Source organism: Antechinus flavipes, chromosome 5 (assembly GCF_016432865.1).
Source record: "Antechinus flavipes isolate AdamAnt ecotype Samford, QLD, Australia chromosome 5, AdamAnt_v2, whole genome shotgun sequence".
NCBI lineage: Eukaryota > Metazoa > Chordata > Mammalia > Dasyuromorphia > Dasyuridae > Antechinus > Antechinus flavipes.
The window spans coordinates 294882707-294908541 of NC_067402.1; the positions used below are offsets into that span (position 1 = coordinate 294882707).

General features: G+C 64.3%; 1 protein-coding gene across 1 annotated transcript in view; it reads right to left on the minus strand.

The window, feature by feature from the left end:
• Window positions 1–200: 200 nt before the first annotated feature.
• Window positions 201–25835, minus strand: part of GRAMD4 (GRAM domain containing 4) — a 76388-nt gene continuing 50753 nt past the window's right edge. Inside the window, exons 7-30 of the mRNA XM_051962522.1 lie at window positions 23524–23673; window positions 23165–23268; window positions 22779–23047; window positions 21803–22038; window positions 21565–21694; window positions 19993–20107; window positions 18576–18661; window positions 15996–16100; window positions 15658–15726; window positions 13340–13413; window positions 12121–12253; window positions 11565–11590; window positions 10815–10906; window positions 9280–9371; window positions 8272–8320; window positions 7975–8046; window positions 7357–7400; window positions 6968–7077; window positions 6353–6507; window positions 5249–5396; window positions 4651–4744; window positions 4434–4518; window positions 3656–3724; window positions 201–3147 (exon numbers count right to left, since the gene is read on the minus strand). Coding sequence (XP_051818482.1) covers window positions 3043–3147; window positions 3656–3724; window positions 4434–4518; window positions 4651–4744; window positions 5249–5396; window positions 6353–6507; window positions 6968–7077; window positions 7357–7400; window positions 7975–8046; window positions 8272–8320; window positions 9280–9371; window positions 10815–10906; window positions 11565–11590; window positions 12121–12253; window positions 13340–13413; window positions 15658–15726; window positions 15996–16100; window positions 18576–18661; window positions 19993–20107; window positions 21565–21694; window positions 21803–22038; window positions 22779–23047; window positions 23165–23268; window positions 23524–23673 — 2612 coding nt within the window. The 3' untranslated portion in view covers window positions 201–3042. The remainder of the gene's footprint in view (window positions 3148–3655; window positions 3725–4433; window positions 4519–4650; window positions 4745–5248; window positions 5397–6352; window positions 6508–6967; window positions 7078–7356; window positions 7401–7974; window positions 8047–8271; window positions 8321–9279; window positions 9372–10814; window positions 10907–11564; window positions 11591–12120; window positions 12254–13339; window positions 13414–15657; window positions 15727–15995; window positions 16101–18575; window positions 18662–19992; window positions 20108–21564; window positions 21695–21802; window positions 22039–22778; window positions 23048–23164; window positions 23269–23523; window positions 23674–25835) is intronic.

The window sequence follows — 25835 nt, forward strand, 5'->3', positions numbered from 1 at the left end:
TCTTCTCCGGCGCAGGGGAGGGGCCAGGGGTGCGGGGGAGCCCCTCGGCCGGCCCGGCTCCAGTCCCGGGCTCCGGGAGCCCGAACCACTTCCAGGACTGAAGGGACAACGAAACTCCGTCCTTCCCACGATCTCGGCTTTGCCCACGAGAGGGCGCCGCGCCAGGCACATGGCCGCCCAATGAAAGGCCCGGGCCCAGCTTGTTAGCACAAAGCATTTTAGGTTTATTTAAATAAAAATTATAATTTATACAAGACTTTTTCTTTAAACAAACAAGATTTTCTTAAAAAACGTCACGGCAATTTTGTTTTCATCAGTTCTTCGTACAATTGCTGTCGAACAAAAGTGACTTCGAGAACGAGTATTTACAGGTTCAAAACAGACTCGGACTTGGACATGAAAATGGCAAGCACCCGGGTCCGGGCCACGCGCGGGCAGAGCGACCCTGCCCCACTCGGGCCCCTCCCGGGCTCCCGGCGCTAGAGCGTGGTCTGCACGGATGCGGACAGAAGGCTTGGCTGCTGGCTAATTGTGCGGCCAGGGACGAGAGGCCCTCGAGAGCCAGCGGGCTTCCCGGAGGAAGAGGGGGGCAGGGAGGGCGGCTTCGTGGGCACCCCCGGGCGGCGACGTGGTCAGTTTTCATCTCCCTTGCTCCTTCGAAGGAATTCCAACTCAACCACCCCATTTCTCTTAAAGAAGTCCAATCGGATTCTGCCGCGCACACTCTGCGGCGACCCCGACAGTAAGGGTCGACGGCGGCAAACGCTGCGGCCGACTGCCCGTCCATCTCCCGCTGTTGTGTGAAAGGAACCCCTTTGGGGGCACCCACGATATCCCGACAATACCCTGCCAAAGCCAGTGGGGAAAGGCCTCGGGGGGAACGGCCGGCGTCTCAGCCGTCACCCAGAGTCCTTCGGCTTCCAGTTGTGCCTTTGTCATGAGGGTCAGGGTCCGAGACTCAGGTTGGGAGAAGGGAAGGGGTTGGCTACGGGCCATACAGCCAGCGAGAAGCAGAGTGGGATTCTTAGCTCCAAGAACAGGGGGGCCTCTGAGGAATCATACAGAGGAAGGACCGGCGGACACGGCAACTAAGAAACCCAGCCTCTGAACGCTGACAGATTTTGTAAGTTTAGGTCACTGGTCACTACTGGCGGTTCTGTCGGGCGCTTTGTGGGGTGGGCCATAAATCCTGCCAAGAGCCCAGTTCTTTAGCGGTGACTCCTTCCTACCCTAATCTGACCCAGCCCCAGGGAGCTGGATCACCCGGACTGGCCTTGGGCAAAACCCAACCATCCTCAGAGCTTTTCCCATCTCCCGGAGGTGGAGGCTCAATGGGCCCGGAAAGGGAAGCAAGCAGGGCTGCTTCCCGATTTCTTCTCCGAACCAGCAAATTATGATCAGAGCGAAGGTAAAAATTCCATCTGAAAATGATACAAAAATAAGAAAAACAGCTTGCTCTCTGTAAAAAATAGAATCTGTTTCTTCAAAAAGCAATTCTCACAAACATCCAGGGGAGGAAGGATGAGCCGGAAGGGCTGGGATCTGGCTGGAGCTGGGCGGACATTAAGCTCATGATGCTTCTTGGTCTGCCGTGGTGGCTTCCAGAGACTCCCTACACTCTTGGTCTAGCGTGGTGTTTCTCTCCCCTCTTGGTCTCCCAGGTTTCCCAAGACTCCCTACACTCTGAAGGAGACTTCCGAAGAACGTCTCTTGCACGGTCCTCACTTGGAGAAGACCGGGTCGTGCCCTTGGGTTCTGAAGCCTTCAGACCGTCTCCGAGTTCTGGTTAAGGAACAAATAAGCCGAGACCTCTCGTTCTGAGGGCCAGACCTGGCCCTTGGCCTGGGTTCTCACTGCTCAAAGGGGGTTCTGGCCATCTGGGCTTTTTTCCGTCCCAACTTTCTCACCCTGAATGGGACAAACATGTTTCCCCCTGAATGGATCTAGGAAGAGGGATCAAGCTTGCTCCAGCTCTCCTGGGCAGCAGTCAAAGGATCTGGTCACACACTACTCCAACACTGCAAACATGACTAGAAATACTGTCCGGATGAAAGGGCACCGCCCGGCTCCCAAGCCGCCTTTCTCACAGTACGTGGGCCCTCGGGGGCTTCAAGGCAAGGGGGGGAGGGGGCTTGTGTGGAGAAGAGCTCCGGCTTGTCTCGCAGCCGGCCGGCCCCCTCAGCTCGGGGAACAAGCTGTTGTCAGACTAATTTTAACTACCCTCTCCTACCAAGCCCTTTCAGCGTCGCCATGGGAACCAAGAAGCCCAGAAGGCCGGCCAGCCCTCCGTAGCACCTTCTGGATGGCGCACACAGAGCGGTGCGAGGGCACTGGGACGTCCCGGGGACCGCCGGCCCCCCGCTCCCACTCGGGCAGATTCCATTTGCTCAGGTCGCACGCTGAAGAGAAAGCCAACATGGAGCCGGGGTAACGTTGAGGAGGCTGTTTTGGTAAAGGGCCAGAAAGGGGGCACTTCTCAGGGCTCATAGGGCCTTCCATGGGATGCCCCTTCAAAGCATCCAGGGAAGTCAGGAAGAAATGTTCCCGGTCTCCTGGACTGGAGGCCACGGAGCTGGAGGCACAGTTTCCTCATCCTCGTTCTCCCATCCCAACTCTTCCAATTCTTCTCCGTCAGCCTCAGGGAAGGAGAACCAAAAACGGGGCACACCAGGATCAGGGCCTGCGGGGATGGGTGGGCGTCCCGAGGGCAGCGGACAGGACCCGCGGGCCCCCAGATGCTCTGCGCCAGTGGGCCCGACGGATCCGCGCTGCGATCGGCTACCCGACGGGCGCCGGGACCTCCCGCCTGCCCCCCCCCGCGAGCTGACAACAGCGTTCAGTGGGCGAGGTCAGCCCATGTGCTCTCCGCCTCTCCCGCAGATGCCGCCCAGCGAGGAGGCGGACGGGACCGAGGGTCGGGAGGTGGGATGGGCCCCCGGGGCCGGGGGCGTTGTTATTGCCAAGGAGATCATGAGATGACCGGTCGCTTTCACTGCCAGAGTCGCTTAAAAGAGGAGGGTCCCGGCGGCCCCGGGGTCACCACTAGCTGTCGCTACTGGACGCTGCCGCGGACGTGATCTTCACGTACTGGCTGAAGATGGTCTCAAACGCTTCATCCCTGTGCACCATGGCACCGAACACGAGGGGCTGCGAGGAAAGTACCGGGTCGGGGTCGGAGCCACCCACCGTCCCAGGAAGGGAGCCGCTCCCGCAGCCAGGCCCCGCTCCCATCCCCGTCCCCAGCCCCGGAGAACGGAGGTGCAGAGTTCACTTGGGCCAACGGGGCAGGGGGCCGGGGCCGCCCTCATTCAAATGCTCCTTTGGAGCCAGAGCCTCCCTCGTAAGCCGTGGAAAGCGGAGACCTGGGGATCCCGCTGGGCCACGGAGGCTGGGCCAGAGGGGACGTCGAGTCTTGCTGCCCAGTGTCCCAGCTGCCCAGGAGTGTCTGGGAGCCCCCCCTCCCGGCAGTGGGGGTGGGCAGTGCCCGGCTGACCGGGGGAAGGGGGGACACGAGGGGGCGGCGGGCCTTGGAGGGGGAAGCTGGGGGCCCACATGGGCTGTCCCTCCCCCCACCAGCCACACCGGTCCCTGTGGCCGAGCTGACCCCCCCAGGCTCCAGAGGGGGCTTCCCGGCGCGCTCCCGCCGGCCTCTCACCTTCTGGGTGGACGGTGTGGACACCGCGATTCCCATGCCGGATCCCGGGAGCACAGACAGGACCTTGTACTGGAAGACAAAGCGCCCTGTGACTGGGCCGGGCCCACCCTCAGGCCCAGTGGGGTGCTGGGGCTTGGGGAGACGCCTGCCCTGGGGGACCCCGAATCATCCAGGAATTATAACAATGGTGCCAGCCTTAGAGACGGCGGCACCTTTTGGGGCCCACCGGGAGCGGGGCCAGGAGCCACATGGGCCGGGAATATAAAAGGATGATGACCCCCTCCCCCGCTGGTACACACCCACCCCCCTGTTAAAGCACGAGCTTGAGGCAGGAACAGCGGGGCCAGGGGCTGCCCCAGGGGAGCCTGGGAGAAGGAGCGGTGCTGTGCGGGGGGGGAAGGGGGAGATGGGGGTCTGAGACGGCCCAGGAGGGGATGGGGGGGCTGGAGGAGGGAGACAAGGCTGCGGGCTGGCCACAGACGGGGCTGGGCGCAGGAGGGACACAGAGAAGGAGGCGGGAGGAGAAGCGGAGGCCGGGGGCTGTTCGGCCCAGTGCGGCTGGGGAGAGGTTCTTTGGGGAAGGAGCCCGGGATGGACAGGGTGGGGGGTAAAGGCTGAGGCCACGGCCAGGGCCAAGGTCCCCCTCCCCCCCGCCTGGGGAACTTGGTAAGAATCCTTTCAGGAGAGATGGGGGGCCAGTGGGAAGGGGAGGACTGGGGGGCCCCGAGCCAAGCAGGGCCCTGCCCCCAGCCCCCGCGCCGCCCCGCCAGGGCCGCACCTTCTGAATGTCCGTGATGTCCATTAGCCTGATGACCTTGTTCCTCTTGGAGGAGCCAGACTTGGAGCTCTCAAAGCATAAATAACTGCAAGGGAAGAAGGAAGGTGGAGGCGGCCCCCGAGGGGGACCGAAGGGGACTCCCCAGCCTCTGCCTGTGAAGGCCCGGCTGTTCCCCCGGCCCCCGCCCCAGCGCAGCCCCCCGGGAGCCCAGGCTCACTTCTCGGTCACGTAGAGCACCCCGTTGCGGATGTAGTCTGTGGGCATCTTGCGGTCCCTGTTGATCAGGCAGCACCGCCAGCCATTTTCACACACTACAGGGGAAACAGCGGGGCTCAATCCGTCAGGCCCGGCACCCCCTCAGCTCCAGGGCGACGGGCGGGCACACCCCCGCCCCCGGGGCCCGACCGGCAGGAGCGGAGCGCGAGACCCCGGCACTCGTTTCTCTGAGGACGCTGGCTGGGTGACCTCCAAGGCAGGCCGGGCGCTCGGGGAGGGGGGCCCTGAGGTCAGGCTATGGCTGCCCGGCTCCCCTAAGGGCACCGCAGGCGTGAGGAAGGGCGCAATAAAGGCATCGGCAGCATGGAGGGGAGGGGAGATTGGTTCAAGGGAGGCAAAGCCAAGTCCCCAGAAAGGCTTCTCCCCGACAGCCTCATCCCTACACGGCCTCCTCCCCTGGCCTCCTCCCCCGGCCTCCTCCCTGCACGGCCTCCTCCCCCGGCCTCCTCCCTGCACGGCCTCCTCCCCCGGCCTCCTCCCTGACAGCCTTGCTCGCTCATCCCTCCCTGCTCCTCAGGGCGAGCGGCGTTAGGAAGTACCTGCCAGCGGCCGCTCGTTTTCCGTTAAGTTAAAGATCTCGTGGAAGTTGCCCTTTTTGGTCCCGTGGAAGCGCCCGGTGTCCTCGTCTCGGCTCAGGCCCGCGGGGGCGCTGGCGCCCACATAGCTCCTGGAGGACGTGGTCTGCAGCTGCGAAGGCAGGCAGTCCGTCCGTCAGAGGCGGGCGCCCCCGCCCCCGCGTCTCCCCCCGCATGCTGCCCGCCGGGATGGCCGGGGACAGATCCTGGCCCTTCCCGCTCGCACGGCCGGGGTCCCCTCCGAAGGGGCTGGACGCAGGCCCCGGGTCTCGGCCGCGGCTCAGAGTGGCCACGGCGTCCCGGGTGGGACCCTCCCTCCCCTGGCCTCACACACAGCCCGGGGTCGGCCCTGGTGGAGTTTGCAGGGGAGACTCAAATGAATTTTGGGGGCCACAGGCCGGCTGTGCAATGATGGACAAACCGTGAGCAGAGTTTGGGGGAGAGAGAAGGGAGCAGGGAGCCGGCGCGGAGCACGGCCAAGGCCCACCCTCGGGTCCCCGCCTTGTGGCGGGAAGGAAACAGACACGGTGACACTGACAGCACAAGGGGAGGGGCAGCGCGGACACATGACAGGTGACCCCCCCCCCCTCCGGGAGCACTCCCGGCCCAGCCTGCTGCCGCCGGGTCCCTCACTACGGGGGCTCGCAGGGCAGTCCAATGCCCAGGGGCCCCGGGCCGACCTCCAAGCGCCCGAGGCCGGCCTGGCCTCCCGCGCTCAGTGTGGCCGCCCCAGAGGGAAGGTGCCTGCGCTGGGGCCCGGACCGCGGGACGGGAGAAGCCCTGGACACCGGGCCCTGGTTCTTGGGTCCCTGCCGCGTGGGACCTTTGGTCACGTGGCTATGGAGGAGCGCCCTAGCCCGGCCCGACGAGAAGGGGCCAAGCCCCGTCTTCGCTCTAAGGGCGTCCCCGGGTCTTTGGACAAACTGGCTCAGTTCCCACTCCCAGAGCAGGGAGAACACGCCTCCCCGGCCGCCCCAGCGGGGGCCACAAACGCTCGGGGGCCACAAGCGCTCGGGAGCCCGGCGACTCCCGAGGGGAGGGGCCCCCCCGCTGCCCGTGCACACGTACCCTCCTGGCCACGGTGGCGGCCGAGCGCTCCTTGAGCTGGGGGTCCGTGGGCAGGCTGGTCCAGATGATGTAGGGAGTGTCGTACTTGGCTCGGAGACGGGGGCAGCGTTTGAAGATGAAGTCGATCAGGAAAAACTTGATGCCCGCGTACAGGCCTGCAAGGGCACGGGAGGGGCGTCAGCCGTGGCCCAGAGGGCCCCCCCCCCGCGGCCTCGGAAGGACGGAGGGGGCCGCTCGAGTCCTGCCTGGCTGGGGCCGCTCTGGGGCCCGTGTGTGTGTGTGAGCGTGGGATCCACAGCCCGGCCGGGCCACTGGGCACAGGGAAGGAGCCCGACACATCTCCAGGACTGAGTTACCCAAAAGGAAAAGAACAAGCCCGGGGCAGCCAGGGCCGATGGACGCCTGCTGCCGTCCCGCCGGGGACAGGGGAGACCGGAGCCCCCGCCGGCCGGCACCGAGGGCGCCCCCTCACGGCCCAGCCGCGGGCGCCCACTCTGCAGGGGAGGAGGCCGGGGGGCCCGGCCCCGGGCGCAGACAGTGGGAGCCAGCTCGGCTCGGCCGCCCCGGGCCCGCCTCCGTCCAAGCCTGTCTGGGAAGAGGGAGCCGCGGAGTTACCCATCATGAGCCCCACGATCCTGTAGGGGAAGAAGCAGGAGGCCAGGAACGCCGCCCACAGCGCGATGTAGAGCTTCTGGGTGATCTCGGGCTGGACCCACATGAACAAGCTGGAGGGAGGAGGAGGGAGCGTGAAGCAGCGGGGCAGCCCTCCTCCCCCTGGGCCTCCCTCCTCCCCCTGGGTCTCCCTCCTTCCCCTGGGTCTCCCTCCTCCCCCTGGGTCTCCCTCCCATCCCAGGCCTCCCTCTCCCATCCGGGGTCCTCCCTCCTCCATCTCTCATCCTCCCTCCCCCTCCTTAGTCCTTCCTCCACTCCCCAGGGGCTTTCTTCCCTCCCTCTCTCTGTCCTTCCTCCTCAGTCCTCTCTTCCCCGTCCTCCCTCCCACTCACTTCTTAATCTTCTCCAAGATGTCGGCCATCTTCCCAAACAGATTCTAAAACCAAGAAGAGAAGGCGTCCCGTTGGACGGCCCCCAAAATCCCGAGAGTGCTGGGGGACGGAGCGTGAGCGCGCAGCTCCCCGGGGGCGGCTGTCTCTCCTCGGGGTGACCGGCCAGATGCCCCAGGAGCCTTTAGGGGCCCAAGGGAGGCCCCCAGAGGCGTTTCCCATGCGGGTCAGAAAGGCGCCTCCCCGTGGGACTCTGTGCCCCCAGCACGTGGCCGGAGTAACGATGGCGGCATTTCCCCACGCCAGCCCAGGGCCGCCCGGGCTCCCCGTACGGGTTAGATACGGCTCGGAGACTCGCTCAGGGTCACCGGGGACCAAGCGGCGAGGCCGAGGCGGGGTTCGGGGCCTCCCGACGGCCCCCGGCTGCCCTGAGCCACGCCGGCCGGCTGGTGAGGGACTCGTTCGGCTTCTCCCTCCTGGCAAGCAGGGCCTCCCCTGCCCGTGCGCTGGAGCTGCCTGGCCAGGATGTGCAGGGGAGGCCGGCCGGGGCCTCAGGGGCAGCCCCCCCAACCCCCCCCCCCCCTGGTCCTCCGCAGCAGAGACAAAACAAGCGAGGCCTACCTGGGCCTTCTGGGCCACGTCCAGCACCAGCTGGAACTTCTCTGACACTGTCAGGTCTTCCTTAGGAGGTTCCTGAAGGTGCAGGTGGGAGGAGGAGAAAGGGACACGGGGTGAGTCAGCACGGCCTGCCTCGCTCCCCGAAAGCAGCCCGGCTTACTCTGCTGCTCAGAGATCCCCGGGGGCTCCTCATGGCCCGGGAAGCCCCCGCCCAGCCCGGACCTGTGGCCCTGCCCACAGCTGCAGGGGAGCCCGCCTGAAGGAACCCCAGAAGGGAGAAAGCCCCGGCCGGGAACTCACCACGACCTCGGACACTTCAGGCACGATGCTCCACTGGATCCGCCAGCCCCTTTCAGGACACCAAGGGAGAAAGGCCCGTTAGGCCGGGGTCGGTGAGAGCCGCCGGCCCGAAGGGGCCTAGTCCCCCTGCGGAAGCCCGGACCCTGCTGGGCTCCGCCCAGCCTCAGCTCCTGCTCCGTACAGTGGCCTCCGAGGTCGCCCCTGCTCTAAATGGGGGATCCCGGGCAGTCTCCCGGCCCCTCCCAGCACCGACACCCCAGGTTCCCAGCCTCTTCCGCCCCCGAGGCCTCATCCCTCACACGCTCTATTCAAAGGCCCTTCCTGGCTCTGACACTCGAGTTTCTCAGAGTCCGCGAACCCAAGCAAGGACCAAGCTTCCCTTCCAGACTCTACGCTCCTGCCGTGCTGGGGGCTCCCCCGTGGGGCGGTAGGTGGGGGGACGTGACCTTGGACGTCCCTCTCAGCCCCCACATGCTGACTTTCTGTTCTAAGATCCCTAACCACAGGCCGCTCAGGCCGCCCCGGGCTGCAGAGGCCGCCCGGCTGCAGCACTAAGGTCTGGGAAGGACCCGGCCCGTGGCCTCTTCCCCCAGCCCGGGAGGCCGCCCCGGGTGACCAGGAAAGGAACCGGCATCCAGGACCCTCGAGCAGGGCTCCCGCTGCCCCCCGAAGGGACCCACAGCCTCTGAGCCCAGGGAGGGCCCTGATCAGGGCCCCAGACCCCAGGGAGGGTCAGCCCAGTGGCTCCCGCCGCGGGACATGAAGGAGGCGCCCATCTCTGGCCGGCCCAAGGCTCAGGGCCTCTGCGCAACGAGCCCCATCCCATAAGGACCGCGCACTCAGTGCGGGGGGACCAGTGGGAGCTCTTCTGGAGGCCCTTCTCTGGGGCCCGGGGCCCGGCACCGGCTTCTGGGCTGCACGGATCAGTCGCTTAGACTAGTGCTAACACACGTCCCCGGCTTAAAGTGGCACGGCCGGGGGTCCGAGGGGAATGAGCCCCGCGTGTACCTGGCAATGAGGTAATTGAGTGACAGCCGCAGGATGGCTAAAAATAAGAACATGGGGATGGCCCAGCCGTGCCAAACGGCATTCATGTAGACCTGCGGAGGAAGCAGAGACACGGGGGCTTAGAACAGGGGTGTCAGTCTGGGAGGGGCTTAGAACGGGGGATGTCAGGGCTGGGAGGGAGCTTAGAACGGGGGTGTCGGGGAGCCCCGGCCGGGAGGGGCCTCTCTGTGCTGAGGGTCGGTGCTAGAGAAGAGCGAGCAGACTTCCTGGCTTGGCCGGGGGCTCGGGCCAGGGCCCGGCTGGTGCATGAGAACACCAGGGAGCGCTGCTCAGTCCCTGAGACATCCCCTGACCACACTGTTGATGGTCCCGATGGTCCAGGGGTAGCACTTGACCCCCGCCGTGTCCCCGGGCCTTCCTAGGCGGCAATAGCAGCCTATGAGACTGTTAAGTTTTAATCCACAGCGCCTCCCCCCATGTCTCCTCGAAGGACATGACTCCATCTTCAGATTTTCCCCAAATCCACATCAGACTGCTCAGGGAGAGACTCACCCAGGGCAGGAGGGGCAGGGTCTCGGTGGGGCTGAGCCCCCGGCCCCCGGTATAAAGACTGAGCAGCGGCCCATCGCCCAGGGCTGTCACCCCACCCGCAGGGAGCGGCCCCAGGGGCCCGGAGATGGAGCGACCCCATTGGTGAAAAACCCTGGGGATGACTTCTCTCCATCACCAGCAGCTGGAGGTAACAGAGGGGTTTCCTCTGGAAATGTCCCTCAAATGGGGGTCTCTCGAGGAGACCCCCGGACTCTGTGCTGGCCTGTCGGACCCTTTCATTTGAGTGGGGAGGTCAGGAAGCTGACCGGGGGCCACCTCGTCAATGATCGTCCAGAAACTAGTAGGCCCCGGGATCAGGCTCTCAGCTGGCAAAAGGGAGGGACGGTAACCGGGGCAGTCTCGCTCTGGGTTAAAGAACGAAAGCCGGGACGGAGAGGCTGGGCCGGGCTCAGCTGGCTCGCCGGCCACGGAGGCCCCCGCAGCTCCGGCCTTCCGGTTCCAAGCATTTTCTAAGTCACAAAGCGTGGTTTGGGCCCCCCAGGAAGAAAACAAAAGTGCTTGTTAAATGCCAGGAAGGAGGGATGGAGGGAGGGAGGAAAGGGGAGATGGAGGAATGGAAGGATGAAGGGACGGATGGATAAAAGATAGTAGGATGGAGAGATAGATAGAGGGATGGAAAGAGAATGGGTTAGAGGGATTGAAGGAACGAGGGAGAGTGGGATGGAGAGATGGAGGAATGGAAGGATGAAGGGATGGATGGAGGGAGGGATGGAGAGACAGATGTAGGGATGCACAGATGGGTGAATGGGTGGATAGACAGAATAATATGTGGATGACTCGATGGATAAATAGGCAGGAAGAAAACAATAAACAACAGAGCTCTTGCTCCACGCCAAAGGGCCCCGAATGTGCCCGGATGGAGCCAGACCGAGCCGGTTTCTGGGACCAAGTCCCTCGGGCGCCTCCCCCCGAGAGCCACTTACGATGAAGGCAATGGCAGAGGTGTAGACGGAATACCAGTCGGATAAGGCAGAGAGATTCTTCACAAAGCTCGTGACGGGTCTGGCGCCGCGTTCTGGGGAGAGAGCACAAGTGCCCGGCCGGTCAGGCTCGATGCCTCCGGCCGCCCCTTCCCGCCGAGGCTTTCCAAAGGCCCCCGCAGCCGATGAAGCAGCCGATGAAGCAGCCGAGGCTGGGCCGAGCCCGGGATGGACAAGCGAGCCGGGCCCAACGGGGCCTTTGTCCGCTCCCCGGGGGCCGCTTCTCCCTCCTCCCCTGGGTGTGTGGAGCCGGGGGCCACGCCAGCCACGGCGCCGGGCTGCGGTCTGACGGCTTCCCTAAATAGTAACCCGCACTGGGCAGGGCCTGGCCCTGAGGATCAGAGTCCTGGGGTCTAGCCCAGGCGCCGGCCCTCCGTGAGTGGCTTTGGGAAAGTCATAAACGTTTTCTGTGCCTCAGTTTCCCTCCCTGTAAGGGGTGGCGATGGCACTCCCAACCTCCCGGAGAAGCTGGGAGGAAAGTGCCCGTTTGCTTCCCATGCGCGGGTTCTTCCTGGTGCCCCTCAGGCAGTGGGGCCAGGTCTTAGCGGGTGGGCAGGGCCCCCGGGCAGGGCCCCGGCCGAGCGCTCCCCCGCCATGGGCACCGGGGAGGGCCCGCGGAGAGCGCCGGCCCACCAGGGAGCCGCTCCTTCTCAGAAGCTACAAGGGACGTCTCGGCCTCGTTCAGGGACTTACTCAGCCTCCTCATGTTCTCAGTCAGCCTAGGAGAGAGAGAAGCCATTCAGGCCCCGTCCTCGGCGGCTCCCCAGGAGCCCGGCCCCGAGTTCCCGTCCTCAGCGGCTCCCAACCCCCCCAGGGCCAAGGCCAGGCCCCACGCAGGCCGGGGCTCCGGGGGCTCGACGGGAGCACCCTGAGGGGAAGGAGGCGCCCCACGAAGGGAGCCAGGAGGACCGAGTCCCATGTCTGACCTATCCTGGCTGGGCGAGGTGCAGGGGAGGGCACCGCCTGCCCCCCAGCAAACCCCACCCCTGCAGAACGCCCTAGGAGGTGAAGCCGCTCCCGTCACTCCAGCGGGCCCCGGCTCCGGGACGAGAGCCACGGGGATGCCCGGGGCGGGAGCTCAAGGCCAGGCTTGTGCTCACCCTCTCTGTGCCTCTGTTTCCTCACCCGTAAAAGTCTCTGCTAGCCTACCCTGTCATCCCTTAACAGAAAAAAGGCCCAGGATCCCTTCTCCGGCCCGGGGGGCTCCGGCAACCCTCCCCTGAGGAGGCTGCGCCCGGGGCAGCCCTACCTCCTGGCACTCAGCGGCTCCTCCGTCTCCACCGTGCTCTCCTCAGGCTGAAAGCGGAAATCTTCCACGTATTCCCCAAATCTGTCATAGAACCACTTCTGGAGTCGAGAACACATCATCTGGCTGCGCTTGTCTGGGAGCAAGATGGGGAGTGATGGGGGGTAAACTGTGGTACGGGGGGGGGGGGGGGGCGTGAATATGTGCTAGGGAGAGGGAGTGTGTGTGTGTGTGACAGAGAGAGAGAGAGAGAGAGACAGACAGAGAGAGAGAGACAGAGAGAGAGACAGAGAGAGAGAGAGACAGAGACAGACAGAGAGAGAGAGAGAGAGAGAGATAGAGAGAGAGAGAGAGAGAGAGAGAGAGAGGGAGGAGAGAGACACACACACACAGAGAGAAGAGAGAGAGAGAGACAGAGACAGAGCAGAAGAAAGGAGGGTGGAGAGCTTGCAGGATGGTATTTGGGGCACTGACACCTCCACTGGAGGAGCCTCCCGGGACCCGCTCTTAATGGTCTATCCTGCCATGCTCAGACTCAGGGGAAGAGATGCTCGCTAATTGGACTCCCGAGACCCAAAGGATAAGCCAGAGCAGGGAGATATTCATTTGGGGAGCAGCTCCCTCAGCACAGTCAGGCATTAGATGTGTGGCTTCTGAGCCCTCCTAGCTTTCTCGTCCAGCTCTGACCCCGCCTGTTCTCGGTCCCTCCCCCTCTGACACCCTGTTCTCAGGCCCCTCCCCCCTGACACCCTGTTCTCGGCCCCTCCCTCTCTGACACCCCGTTTTCAGGCCCCTCCCCCTCTGACTCCCCATTCTCGGCCCCTCCCTCTGACGCCCCGTTTTCAGGCCCCTCCCCCTCTGACACCCCGTTCTCGGCCCCTCCCCCTCTGACTCCCCATTCTCGGCCCCTCCCCCTCTGACTCCCCGTTCTCAGGCCCCTCCCCCTCTGACTCCCCATTCTCGGCCCCTCCCCCTCTGACACCCCGTTCTCGGCCCCTCCCCCTCTGACTCCCCATTCTCGGCCCCTCCCCCTCTGACTCCCAATTCTCGGCCCCTCCCCCTCTGACTCCCCGTTCTCAGGCCCCTCCCCCTCTGACGCCCCGTTCTCAGGCCCCTCCCTCTGACGCCCCGTTCTCAGGCAGGCCGGCATGCTGAGGCTGGTACAGCAGCCCCACGGTGCTGGGGAAAGGTCAGCCCGCCCGCCCGCCCCCACCGACCGCACCTGAGCCGTGGTTGGCCTGCGTCGCCGCCGGGGCTGGTCCCTTGGGGGGCTGCTGGGGGGCTGGCTCCTCGGCCCTGGAGGGAGAGAAGGTTCATTGGGCGGGGCTCCGGCGGGGCCGGTGATTCTCCAGTTCGAATGTGGCTGCCAGGACCGCTGGAGACCGAGGCCGGCCGGACCCCCAGGCCCGACACCGTGACCTGGCCCCCCGGAAGGCGAGCTGCCCTCCCAGTGTGGAGGAGCGGGAGGCCAGGGCCGGCGCTTTGCTGTGCAGTGTTTGCTGCACAGGAGGCTCCCCTGAGGAGTCGCCCCGAGCCTGAGCCGGGCCGCGGCAGAGGGAGGGCACCGGGGATGGGGCACAAGGCGAGCACTGCGCCTGGGATCGAAGGCCTGGGCCTGGGACCCCTGAAGCTCCCGGGGCCTCAGCTCCCCAAAGCCACTTACAAACAAGGGGGTGTCGCCCCCTTCCCTGCCCTCCCTTTGTGTTTGGCCCCAGAGGCCCCGGGAGAGTGTTCAGAGGGGGCCTTAAGAAGGCCCTTCGGAAGCTCTTGGCCCTGTCCTTCTCCAGCTCACTTTACAGATGGGGAAACCGAGGCAAATGGAGAGCGACAGGGCCAGATGTGAGCCCAGGTTCAGTGCTCCTGTCTGCACCACCTGGAGCTGACTCCCCGGAGGGAGGGCCCCGAGGAGACCGAGGCAGAGGCAGGAGTAGCAGCCGCCTGGCAGACACCGGGCTCCCCCGCCCCTCCAGGCCCCTGCCGGCCTCCCTTCCTCCTCCATCCTCTGGAGCCCAGCAGGAGCCTGCTCCCCCAGAGGGGCCCCGACGGCCCCAGCAGCGCACCCGCTCCGGGCCCGCTTCCTCCTCTCAGACGCAGTGCCAGCCTTCCCGGCCTGGCCAAGGCCGTGGGGACGGACGGCCCCTGCAGACTGGGGGCCGGCCGCGGGGCTGCCCCGAGCAGCAGAGGCCAGGGCGGGAGCAGTCCCTCTCCCAGAGACCCCGAGGGCAGGGCCCCAGCTCCCCTCCGCCCACTCCCGGGTCGGGGCTCATGGGACCAGGGCCTCGGCCGGGATCGTGCCCAAGGAGCAAGGCCGGCGTCGGGAGCTGCCCGGGCGCTTCCCTGGGTGAGGCTGCTGCTTCCTTTGGCAGGGTCTTTGGCACCCGTCATCCCCCTCACCCCAACCTCCCACTAGGCCACAAGGAAAGCTTAGGGCTGTACATCAGCCCCAAGAGCCCCCTCACCCGGCAGCCAGCCCCCTCTGTCCCTCTGCCAGCCCGAGGCGGCCCCCACAGCCGCCACCAAGGGGACGGGAACAAAGAGGGGCCTGTTTCCAGGCCCTTGGGAGGGGGGCTCACATGAAACAGGAGCTGGGCCTCCAGGGAAGCAGATTTGCTCCTTAAACAAAGGGTTCTGGGACAATCTGGGACAATAGGAGTTCTGACACTGCCCGCATGGCCGGGGCCCAGTGCTGGGGGCTGGTTGGGGGGCTCTCGTGTGACTCCCCCACCCTGAGGCATTCAGAATGTGCCCAGGGCAGGGGCAGGAACCCACAGCTCTCCAGTCTGGCCCAGGTCACTTCCCGCTGGTGGGGGTTCCCGTGTCAGCAAGGAAGGGCCTCCCTGCTCCATACCTGCTCACCCCCAGAGCTGCCGGAGCAGGCAGGCCTCTATACCACCTCACTGCCCCCTCATTTTTACTCTGTGCCCCGCTCCCCTCATTTTACTCTATATCCCCGGCCCCCTCATTTTACTCTATATTCACGGGAGCCTCCTTGTACTCCATGTCCCCACCCCCTCATTTATTCTATGCTCCGCCCCCTCATTTATTCTATGCCCCGCCCCCTCATTTTACGCTATATCCCGGTGCCTCATGGATTCTATGCCCCGCCCCCTCATTTATTCTATGCCCCGCCCCCTCATTTTACTCTATATCCCCGGGCGCCTCATCGTATTCTATGCCCCGCCCCCTCCTTTTACTCTATGCCCCGCCCCCTTATTGTACTCCATATCCCCGGGCACCTCATTGTACTCTATGTCCCCTCCCCCTCATTTATTCTATGCCCCGCCCCCTTACTTTACTCTATATCCCCGGGCGCCTCATTGTACTCTATGCCCCGCCCCCTCCTTTTACCACATGCCCCACCCCCTTATTGTACTCTATATCCCCGGGCGCCTCATTGTACTCTATGCCCCGCCCCCTCATTGTACGCTATGCCTCCGACCCCTCATTTTACTCTGAATTAGGAAAACCGCCTTTGCACCCCGCCCCCTGCAGAGCACACCCCTCCGCCGCAGGGGCGGGCTGCGGGTTCGAATCTCTTGCCTGGTTTTCAGGATCTCCTGGAACTTCTGCTCCAGCTCAAGGCGCCGCTGCCGCTCCTTCTCCAGCTCACTTTACAGATGGGGAAACCGAGGCAAATGGAGAGCGACAGGGCCAGATGTGAGCCCAGGTTCAGTGCTCCTGTCTGCACCACCTGGAGCTGACTCCCCGGAGGGAGGGCCCCGAGGAGACCGAGGCAGAGGCAGGAGTAGCAGCCGCCTGGCAGACACCGGGCTCCCCCGCCCCTCCAGGCCCCTGCCGGCCTCCCTTCCTCCTCCATCCTCTGGAGCCAAGGAGGAGCCTGCTCCCGCAGAGGGGCCCCGACGGCCCCAGCAGCGCACCCGCTCTGGGCCCGCTTCCTCCTCTCAGACGCAGTGCCAGCCTTCCCGGCCTGGCCAAGGCCGTGGGGACGGACGGCCCCTGCAGACTGGGGGCCGGCCACGGGGCTGCCCCGAGCAGCAGAGGCCAGGGCGGGAGCAGTCCCTCTCCCAGAGACCCCAAGGGCAGGGCCCCAGCTCCCCTCCGCCCACTCCCGGGTCGGGGCTCATGGGACCAGGGCCTCGGCCGGGATCGTGCCCAAGGAGCAAGGCCGGCGTCCGGAGCTGCCCGGGCGCTTCCCTGGGTGAGGCTGCTGCTTCCTTTGGCCGGGTCTTTGGCACCCGTCATCCCCCTCACCCCAACCTCCCACTAGGCCACAAGGAAAGCTTAGGGCTGTACATCAGAAGAAACTGAGGCCGGGACTTCCCTAGGGTTTCACAGCTTGTAAGTGGGCCATGTGACTGGGCCCCAACCCCACCTGAGAGGGAAGAGGGATCCCAGGCTTCCAGGGGCCTCCTCCTCAGGCCAGAGTCAAGTTCAAGGTCATTGGTCACGCTCTCACCTCCATGTGAACTTTTTTAGCCTACAAAGGTCACCCACTGCCCAGTACTCGGCCCCTCCCTCCCATCCTGCCCCAGGCACCAGCAGTCCCGGGAGGAACGGGAGCTTCCCGGTCCTGGCACAGCCCCCCAGCTCCGAGCTTGTCCTGCCTTTCAGAAGAGCAGCTCTCTGGGGGAATCTTCCTCTTCCTTTGGATTCCCAAAGCCAGCCTAGGCCCTGACATACAGCAGGTGCTTAATAAATGCCTAATGAAGGAAGTGACCTCCCTGTAATTTCTGACCGCTGCAGAATCCCCTTGGAGTCAAGCTCATCTGGTCCCTGCTTGAATGCTCTTTGAGGCAGGGAGCCCTCACTGCCGCCCTCAGGAACCCCTCTCCTTCCGAACCCTTGCCGGGTCAGGGAGCACAAGGAACCGGGGTGGTCCCGCTCTGACTTTCCCCCACTGTCCGGGCGTCTGTCCCGGGCTCCCTCTGCCCATCGCCCACTAGAAAGCACAGCCCTCGGTCAGTGAGTGCTCACTGAAGCCCTCCCCCCCCCCACTCACATCCCCACGCCCCCCACCCAGTCACACACACAGCCCGGCAGCTGCTCTCCTCCTGTAGCCCGGCGGTGAGCTGGGGGGAGGCCGGCCCAAGGGCCCCCACCCCGCTCCCCACCGGAGGGGCTCTCTCCCGGCTCGGGGCTCCGCCCGCAGGGAGGAGGAGCCCCCCAACGGCATCACGGGAGACTGGCCGTGAGCAGCCGCCTGTCCCCCCTCCCCCAGTGACAGATCTAGGTCAGTCACAGCACTGAATGCATCCCCTGCTCTCCACAGACAAAGGCCGCCAGGGCCCTGTCACCGACTTCCCCGGCCGGGCGGGAAGGAGCCCGAGCCGCCAATTTTCAGATAATGGGAGAGCCGAGAAGTGCCCGTTTCCCCTGGAAACCTGGTTTCTCCCAGGCCGCCGCCAGAGCTGGGGGCTGGTTGGGGGGCTCTCGTGTGACTCCCCCACCCTGAGGCATTCAGAATGTGCCCAGGGCAGGGGCAGGAACCCACAGCTCTCCAGTCTGGCCCAGGTCACTTCCCGCTGGTGGGGGCTTCCCGTGTCAGCAAGGAAGGGCTTCCCTGCTCCATACCTGCTCACCCCCAGAGCTGCCGGAGCAGGCAGGCCTCTATACCACCTCACTGCCCCCTCATTTTTACTCTGTGCCCCGCTCCCCTCATTTTACTCTATATCCCCGGCCCCCTCATTTTACTCTATGACCGCCCCCTTACTTTACTCTATATTCCGGGAGCCTCCTTGTACTCTATGTCCCCTCCCCCTCATTTATTCTATGCTCCGCCCCCTCATTTATTCTATGCTCCGCCCCCTCATTTTACTCTATGCCCCGCCCCCTTATTGTACTCTCTATCCCCGGCGCCTCATTGTACTCTATGTCCCCTCCCCCTCATTTATTCTATACCCCGCCCCCTTACTTTACTCTATATCCCCGGTGCCTCGTTGTACGCTATGCCCCGCCCCCTCCTTTTACCACATGCCCCACCCCCTTATTTTACTCTATATCCCCGGTGCCTCGTTGTACGCTATGCCTCGCCCTCTCCTTTTACCACATGCCCCACCCCCTTATTGTACTCTATATCCCCGGGCGCCTCGTTGTACGCTATGTCCCCTCCCCCTCATTTATTCTATGCCCCGCCCCCTTACTTTACTCTATATCCCCGGGTGCCTCGTTGTACGCTATGCCCCGCCCCCTCCTTTTACTCTATGCCCCGCCCCCTTACTTTATATCCCCGGGCGCCTCATTGTACTCTATGTCCCCTCCCCCTCATTTATTCTATATCCCGCCCCCTTACTTTACTCTATATCCCCGGGTGCCTCGTTGTACGCTATGCCTCGCCCCCTCCTTTTACCACATGCCCCACCCCCTTATTGTACTCTATATCCCCGGGCGCCTCATTGTACTCTATGCCCCGCCCCCTCATTGTACGCTATGCCTCCGGCCCCTCATTTTACTCTGAATTAGGAAAACCACCTTTGCACCCCGCCCCCTGCAGAGCACACCCCTCCGCCAGGGGCGGGCTGCGGGTTCGAATCTCTTGCCTGGTTTTCAGGATCTCCTGGAACTTCTGCTCCAGCTCAAGGCGCCGCTGGGGGGGAGGGGGGTCCGAGCGCCCTCTCAGTGGTGCTCCGGGTCAGACCTCTTAGTTCTGCCAGTAAGTCCCAGGCGCCGCAGCCCCTTGGCTGAGCGCTCCTTGGCGATGTTCCGGGGGACGGCGGGGCCCCGAGCCGGCGCCCGCGAGCCCGGAGACCTTCCGCGGCTGCTCGGGCTCCCCTCCCGGGGAAAGTGCACCAGGAGCTGGGGAAGGCGCGCGCTCCCCTCGGACCTCCCGGGTGCGCCCGGCACTTACATCTTGTCCCTCGGTTCCCCCACTGCAGATTATGTTCCCCAAATGCTCACAGCTCCGCCAATAACGCCCCAGCTGGCGCAAGCTGTCCGTTTTCTCACTAGTGCCGGGGAGCCTGCTTTTTCTAACTTTTTGGGGAAGACTCTGGAGCCTTCGGGGACTCGGGGCTCTTCAGTTAACCCTCCACGGTCTGTCAGAGCTGGCCGCCGGAGCGGCCGCAGCAGCTCAGCAGAGATCCCTGGGAGCCGCTTTCCTCGGGTCCGCCCCGACAGCGCCTCCCTCCCAGACCCCTCCTCAGCTCGGGGGCTGCAGCCTCCCACGTGACCCCCGACCTCCCACCGTCCCACTGGTCTCATGCACTGGGCTGGACGTTAGCAGGAACTGAGTGGGTGTGTGGTGCCGGGAGACCGGAGGATCGGGGGCTCCGAGAAGCCCGAGGCCCGTGGAGGTCTCCGGAGCACGAGGACTCCAGCCGGCACCTGCTGCCTGCAGCCAGCTCCATCACCGGCTCCATTCGGGAAGTGCCCCCGACCTGGCCTTGGGCTGGCCCTCCCCTCCAAGCCCAAGGCCCGGGGGTCGTGGGGACCTGTCTCCCTCCCCCCCTCCCAGGCTGGCTTGCAACTATTTTTAAAGCCGTTAAAGGCGAGCTCTTACGAAGGAATCCTCTGGCACAGGATTCGCCGCCGGCTCTGGCCCCAAATAAAACTCAAGTGAGAATTCTTCAAGAAAATGCCTTCCTTCCAGGCCAGCCGTGGAGTGGGAGGAAGGGGGGCGGGGCGGGGAGGAAAGGGGGCTCCACGGTCCAAGGACACGTCCTGAGTGAGGGTGACCCCAGCCCAGAGCCCGGCCCTGGTCACCTCCCGCCTGAGCACAGTCCCGATTCTCTGATTCTAGCAGAAAGGTGGGTTTTCTCCTCCCGCCCAATCCCTGCTGCCTCCCACAGGGGAACGCAAGCTCTGAGGACACAGGGCAGAGGGACTAAGAAGGGCTTGTGGCAAGAACCCCAGCGCCCCTGATGGAGAAGGGGGCTCTGCTGCCACCCTGGCACTCCCGGCCTGCCCAGCCTAACCCACTCTTGCTTCCTCGCCCAAGTCTGGGCCAAACTGGCCCTTCTGCTCCTGGCTGCTGCTGCCAGTGCTCAGCTGGCACGGCTGCCCACCCACACTGGCACAGCTGCCCACTCTATACCTGGCAGGCCAGCCCACCCCATGCCAAATCTCCAGCTTTCTGCCCCCCCCCAGAAGGTTGGGGTGAGGCAGGACCCTGCCCGATGCTTGAGGGGATGCAGGTCCCCGGCCGGCCTGCCCAGCCCCTGGCAGTGGGAGCAGGTGTGGCGATACAGCCGGCTGGCGAGCCGGACCCAGGAAGGCCAGCACCGGGCTCTGCCTGCCCCGTCTGTCTCTGAAGGGTGCTGGGTCAGGAATTCTGTCATAACCCTGATGCGGCTGTACACGTTCTCATAAAGGCCCGTCCCGTGCACCACGCCGCGCCCCCCCCTCACCCCCACAGAGGTTCCCGGCAAGGTGGGCTCTGCGGGGCCCCAAAAAACAGAGACTCCGCCCTCCCAGGCCCCGAGCTCCCTGGCGGGTCCCCCCTTCCCCCATCAGGGGCTTGACTCCCAGCCCTGTGCCCATGACCCTGCATCTACACGTGCAGGCCGAGCGCCAGCGCCCCTCACCCACGCCGGCTGGACTCGTCTATGTCGGAATCCCAGCGGGTCCCAAACAGAATTCGTTATTGCTCCTCCAAAACCCTCCCCCGTTCCCAACTTTCCTGGCCCCCGGAAGGTGCCGGGCTTGGGGCCTCGGGGTCACTCTTTCTCCCTGCCCCTCCCCCCCAGCAAATCTGCCCCCAAGGTAAAGTCTCCCTCCCCCGGCCCCCGGCCCCGCCCAGCGGCCCGGCACCTCACAGCGGATCAAACCGCTGCCGCCCAAGTCCGCCTGGAGCTGCCCTCCCCGCTCCCTCCTCAGCCGCAGGATCCGCTACAGCGCCCCCCTCTGGCCCGGACGCTGCAAGCGCCAGGTCCCCTCTGAACGGTGACTCCCTCCCAGAGACACCGTTCCGGCTCAGTGGCGGGCCTGCCCTCTCTCCCAGCGGCCCCCATCCACCTTCCTGAGCGGTGGCCAGGGACGGGGCGTCGAGAACACCGGGGTTTCTGGGAGGGCCCGTATGATCGGACAAAAGGTGAAGGGAGCGGAACCGGGCCACGGGACAGTCAGCAACACTGTGCGAGATGGGCTGCGAAGGCCTCGGCTTTTCTGCTGGAGACAATCACCCGAGGGGCTCGCCCCCTCCTCCCCCAGAACGACGGCCTCCGAGCAAGGAGGGGAGCAGACCTTTTCCCTTTATTTTTCCGGCCTGGGGCTTCCTGCCTTTTCTCTCTTTCACAAGAAACCTAATAAAGTGTCTTGTGCGACTGCGCACAGATAAACTCCATCCGGCCGTTTGCCTTTCCAAGAGGCAGCGGCCGGGAGGGGAGGGACGGAATTGGGATCTCAAAGTTTTAAACGAAAATCAAAATGAATTTTAAAATGAATTTTAAAAATGTTACATGTGATTAAGAGAAGCTGAATTTTAAAAATTAAAAAAATTTTAGAGAACACTAGGTTTTGAACCCACGGAATTAGAGACTGTTTATTACCTACACAAGCGCAGTTAAGGACCTCAGTTTCCTCATCTGTAAGGTCTCTTCTCGCCCAGTGGCTGCCTGGGGGCCCAAGTCCCCAAGGACTTGGCTTCCACCCTGACGCCCCTGAGGGTGGCCAAGGATGGTCCCTGCTCCAGAACCCTAAAGAGCCACTCACTAAATATAGAGGCCACTCAGGGTGAGCTCAGCATTCCTGCCCTCCGGCACACGTTGTCCCGACAGACAAGGGTGCGCACATCCCAGCCGCCACCCAGCCTGGCCCCCGGCCTTCTCCAGAGCTGGGCGCAGAGCCTGCTCTTCCGCCAGATAGGAAGAGGGGCGAGATACTGAATGACCTTCTCTGATCTCAGGCCCCTTAGTTCTGCCAGTGAGTCCCAGGCGCCGCAGCCCCTTGGCTGAGCGCTCCTTGGCGATGTTCCGGGGGACGGCGGGGCCCCGAGCCGGCGCCCGCGAGCCCGGAGACCTTCCGCGGCTGCTCGGGCCCCCCTCCCGGGGAAAGTGCACCAGGAGCTGGGGAAGGCGCGCGCTCCCGCTCGGACCTCCCGGGTGCGCCCGGCACTTACATCTTGTCCCTCGGTTCCCCCACTGCAGATTATGTTCCCCAAAGGCTCACAGCTCCGCCAATAACGCCCCAGCTGGCGCAAGCTGTCCGTTTTCTCACTAGTGCCGGGGAGCCTGCTTTTTCTAACTTTTTGGGGAAGACTCTGGAGCCTTCGGGGACTCGGGGCTCTTCAGTTAACCCTCCACGGTCTGTCAGAGCTGGCCGCCGGAGCGGCCGCAGCAGCTCAGCAGAGATCCCTGGGAGCCGCTTTCCTCGGGTCCACCCCGACAGCGCCTCCCTCCCGGACCCCTCCTCAGCTCGGGGGCTGCAGCCTCCCACGTGACCCCCGACCTCCCACCATCCCACTGGTCTCATGCACTGGGCTGGACGTTAGCAGGAACTGAGTGGGTGTGTGGTGCCGGGAGACCGGAGGATCGGGGGCTCCGAGAAGCCCGAGGCCCGTGGAGGTCTCGGGAGCACGAGGACTCCAGCCGGCACCTGCTGCCTGCAGCCAGCTCCATCACCGGCTCCATTCGGGAAGTGCCCCCGACCTGGCCTTGGGCTGGCCCTCCCCCCCAAGCTCAAGGCCCGGGGCCGTGGGACCTGTCTCCCTCCCCCCCTCCCAGGCTGGCTTGCAGCTATTTTTAAAGCCGTTAAAGGCGAGCTCTTACGAAGGAATCCTCTGGCGCAGGATTCGCCGCCGTGCCCGGCTCTGGCCCCAAATAAAACTCAAGTGAGAATTCTTCAAGAAAATGCCTTCCTTCCAGGCCAGCCGTGGAGTGGGAGGAAGGGGGGCTCCACGGTTCAAGGACACGTCCTGAGTGAGGGTGACCCCAGCCCAGAGCCCGGCCCTGGTCACCTCCCGCCTGAGCACAGTCCCGAAAGGTGGGTTTTCTCCTCCCGCCCAATCCCCGCTGCCTCCCACAGGGGAACGCAAGCTCTGAGGACACAGGGCAGAGGGACTAAGAAGGGCTTGTGGCAAGAACCCCAGCGCCCCTGATGGAGAAGGGGGCTCTGCTGCCACCCTGGCACTCCCGGCCTGCCCAGCCTAACCCACTCTTGCTTCCTCGCCCAAGTCTGGGCCAAACTGGCCCTTCTGCTCCTGGCTGCTGCTGCCAGTGCTCAGCTGGCACGGCTGCCCACCCACACTGGCACAGCTGCCTACCCCACACTGGCACAGCTGCCCACTCTATACCTGGCAGGCCAGCCCACCCCATGCCAAATCTCCAGCTTTCTGCCCCCCACCAGAAGGTTGGGGTGAGGCAGGACCCTGCCCGATGCTTGAGGGGATGCAGGTCCCCGGCCGGCCTGCCCAGCCCCTGGCAGTGGGAGCAGGTGTGGCGATACAGCCGGCTGGCCAGCCTGACCCAGGAAGAGGGACCAGACTCGGGGCCTGCCCCAGCGGCCCCCATCCACCTTCCTGAGCGGTGGCCAGGGACGGGGCGTCGAGAACACCGGGGTTTCTGGGAGGGCCCGTATGATCGGACACAAAGTGAAGGGAGCGGAACCGGGCCACGGGACAGTCAGCAACACTGTGCGAGATGGGCTGCGAAGGCCTCGGCTTTTCTGCTGGAGACAATCACCCGAGGGGCTCGCCCCCTCCTCCCCCAGAACGACGGCCTCCGAGCAAGGAGGGGAGCAGACCTTTTCCCTTTATTTTTCCGGCCTGGGGCTTCCTGCCTTTTCTCTCTTTCACAAGAAACCTAATAAAGTGTCTTGTGCGACTGCGCACAGATAAACTCCATCCGGCCGTTTGCCTTTCCAAGAGGCGGCGGCCGGGAGGGGAGGGACGGAATTGGGATCTCAACGTTTTAAACGAAAATCAAAATGAATTTTAAAAATTAAAAAAATTTTAGAGAACACTAGGTTTTGAACCCACGGAATTAGAGACTGTTTATTACCTACACAAGCGCAGTTAAGGACCTCAGTTTCCTCATCTGTAAGGTCTCTTCTCGCCCAGTGGCTGCCTGGGGGCCCAAGTCCCCAAGGACTTGGCTTCCACCCTGACGCCCCTGAGGGTGGCCAAGGATGGTCCCTGCTCCAGAACCCTAAAGAGCCACTCACTAAATATAGAGGCGACTCAGGGTGAGCTCAGCATTCCTGCCCTCCAGCACACGTTGTCCCGACAGACAAGGGTGCGCACATCCCAGCCGCCACCCAGCCTGGCCCCCGGCCTTCTCCAGAGCTGGGCGCAGAGCCTGCTCTTCCGCCAGATAGGAAGAGGGGCGAGATACTGAATGACCTTCTCTGATCTCAGGCCCCTCTAGCCCTGACATCCCCTGTTCTAGGCTCCCTCCCAGCCCTGACATCCCCTGTTCTAAGCTCCCTCCCAGCCCTGACACCCCCTGTTCTAAGTCCCCTCCCAGTCTGACATCCCCTGTTCTAGCTCCCTCCCAGCTCTGACATCCCCTGTTCTAAGCTCCCTCCCAGCTCTGACATCCCCTGTTCTAAGTCCCCTCCCAGTCTGACATCCCCTGTTCTAAGCTCCCTCCCAGCCCTGACATCCCCTGTTCTAAGCTCCCTCCCAGCCCTGACATCCCCTGTTCTAAGCTCCCTCCCAGCCCTGACATCCCCTGTTCTAAGCTCCCTCCCAGCCCTGACATCCCCTGTTCTAGGCTCCCTCCCAGCCCTGACATCCCCTGTTCTAGGCTCCCTCCCAGCCCTGACATCCCCTGTTCTAGGCTCCCCACTCCCAGACTCATTCATCCGGCTGGCCAGCCTGACCCAGGAAGAGGGACCAGACTCGGGGCCTGCCCCAGGGGGCAGGACTGGGAGCAGCTCGGCAGGGGACGGAGGGAGCCGGTTCCTCGGACAGCCCTTGGGACCAGCAGCGCCACCCACAGGGGATGGGCCCTTGGGGAGGGGCCTTGACTGGAGGTCAAGCCAACAGTGTCTGCTGGGAATGTTGTTCGTGCTCAGGGTGTGCTGCCCACCGAGCTGCCGCTCCCACAGGCCTGAGAAGCCCAAGCTGCTGCCCTAACATCCTGGGGAAGCCCACGGTCCGGGGGCTGTGCAAGAGGGGCCCGCAGACTTCAGGGGGGCTCGCGGACTGTTTGGGGGGGGGGCTGCGGAGCTCACTGAGCATGGCGTGGACAGAGTCAGTCCTGCGCTGTAGGGACTGCTACTGGGAGGATGGACCCAGCGGGAGGCCCAGGGCCAGACGGATCACCCAGAAAGACAGAAGTGAGGGGGACGGAGCCACGCTTTCCCAGCCTGTGTGCAGAGGGGGTGTTGCCCCGGAGAGGCAGGGGGCACTCATTCCCCGTGCTTTAGGATCACAGGGGCTCACATGGAAGGAGGTGCCCGGGCCAACCCCAGGCTGAGAGCACGGCAGGATTCGGGGGAGAGGGTGGTCAGCGGGTCTGGGACAGTCTCTGCCGGCCAAGATTAGGCCCCACTCTGGAAGCCCCACCCCGAGCCTACATAGTCCCATGGCCCGACCGAGGGCAGGGAGGGTCTCCAGACAAACCAGGACAGGGACACGGCCTCCTGGCCCGGGGAGGGGGGGCCTGCACTGGGATATTCTGGAGCCCCCAGTCACCTGCCTGGGGGACCATTTGTACTCTTGAATATTTCATAAGTGAAGAAAAAGCCCGGCCTGCAGGCCATTATCTCTTCTCCCAGAAGGATAATGAGCTAATCGACTTCCTGAAGGAGGGGTGGGGGAGAGCATGGCAGAAAACATCAGAGCCAGGAGGGGCCCGAGAACATGGTGTACCAGGAATGGA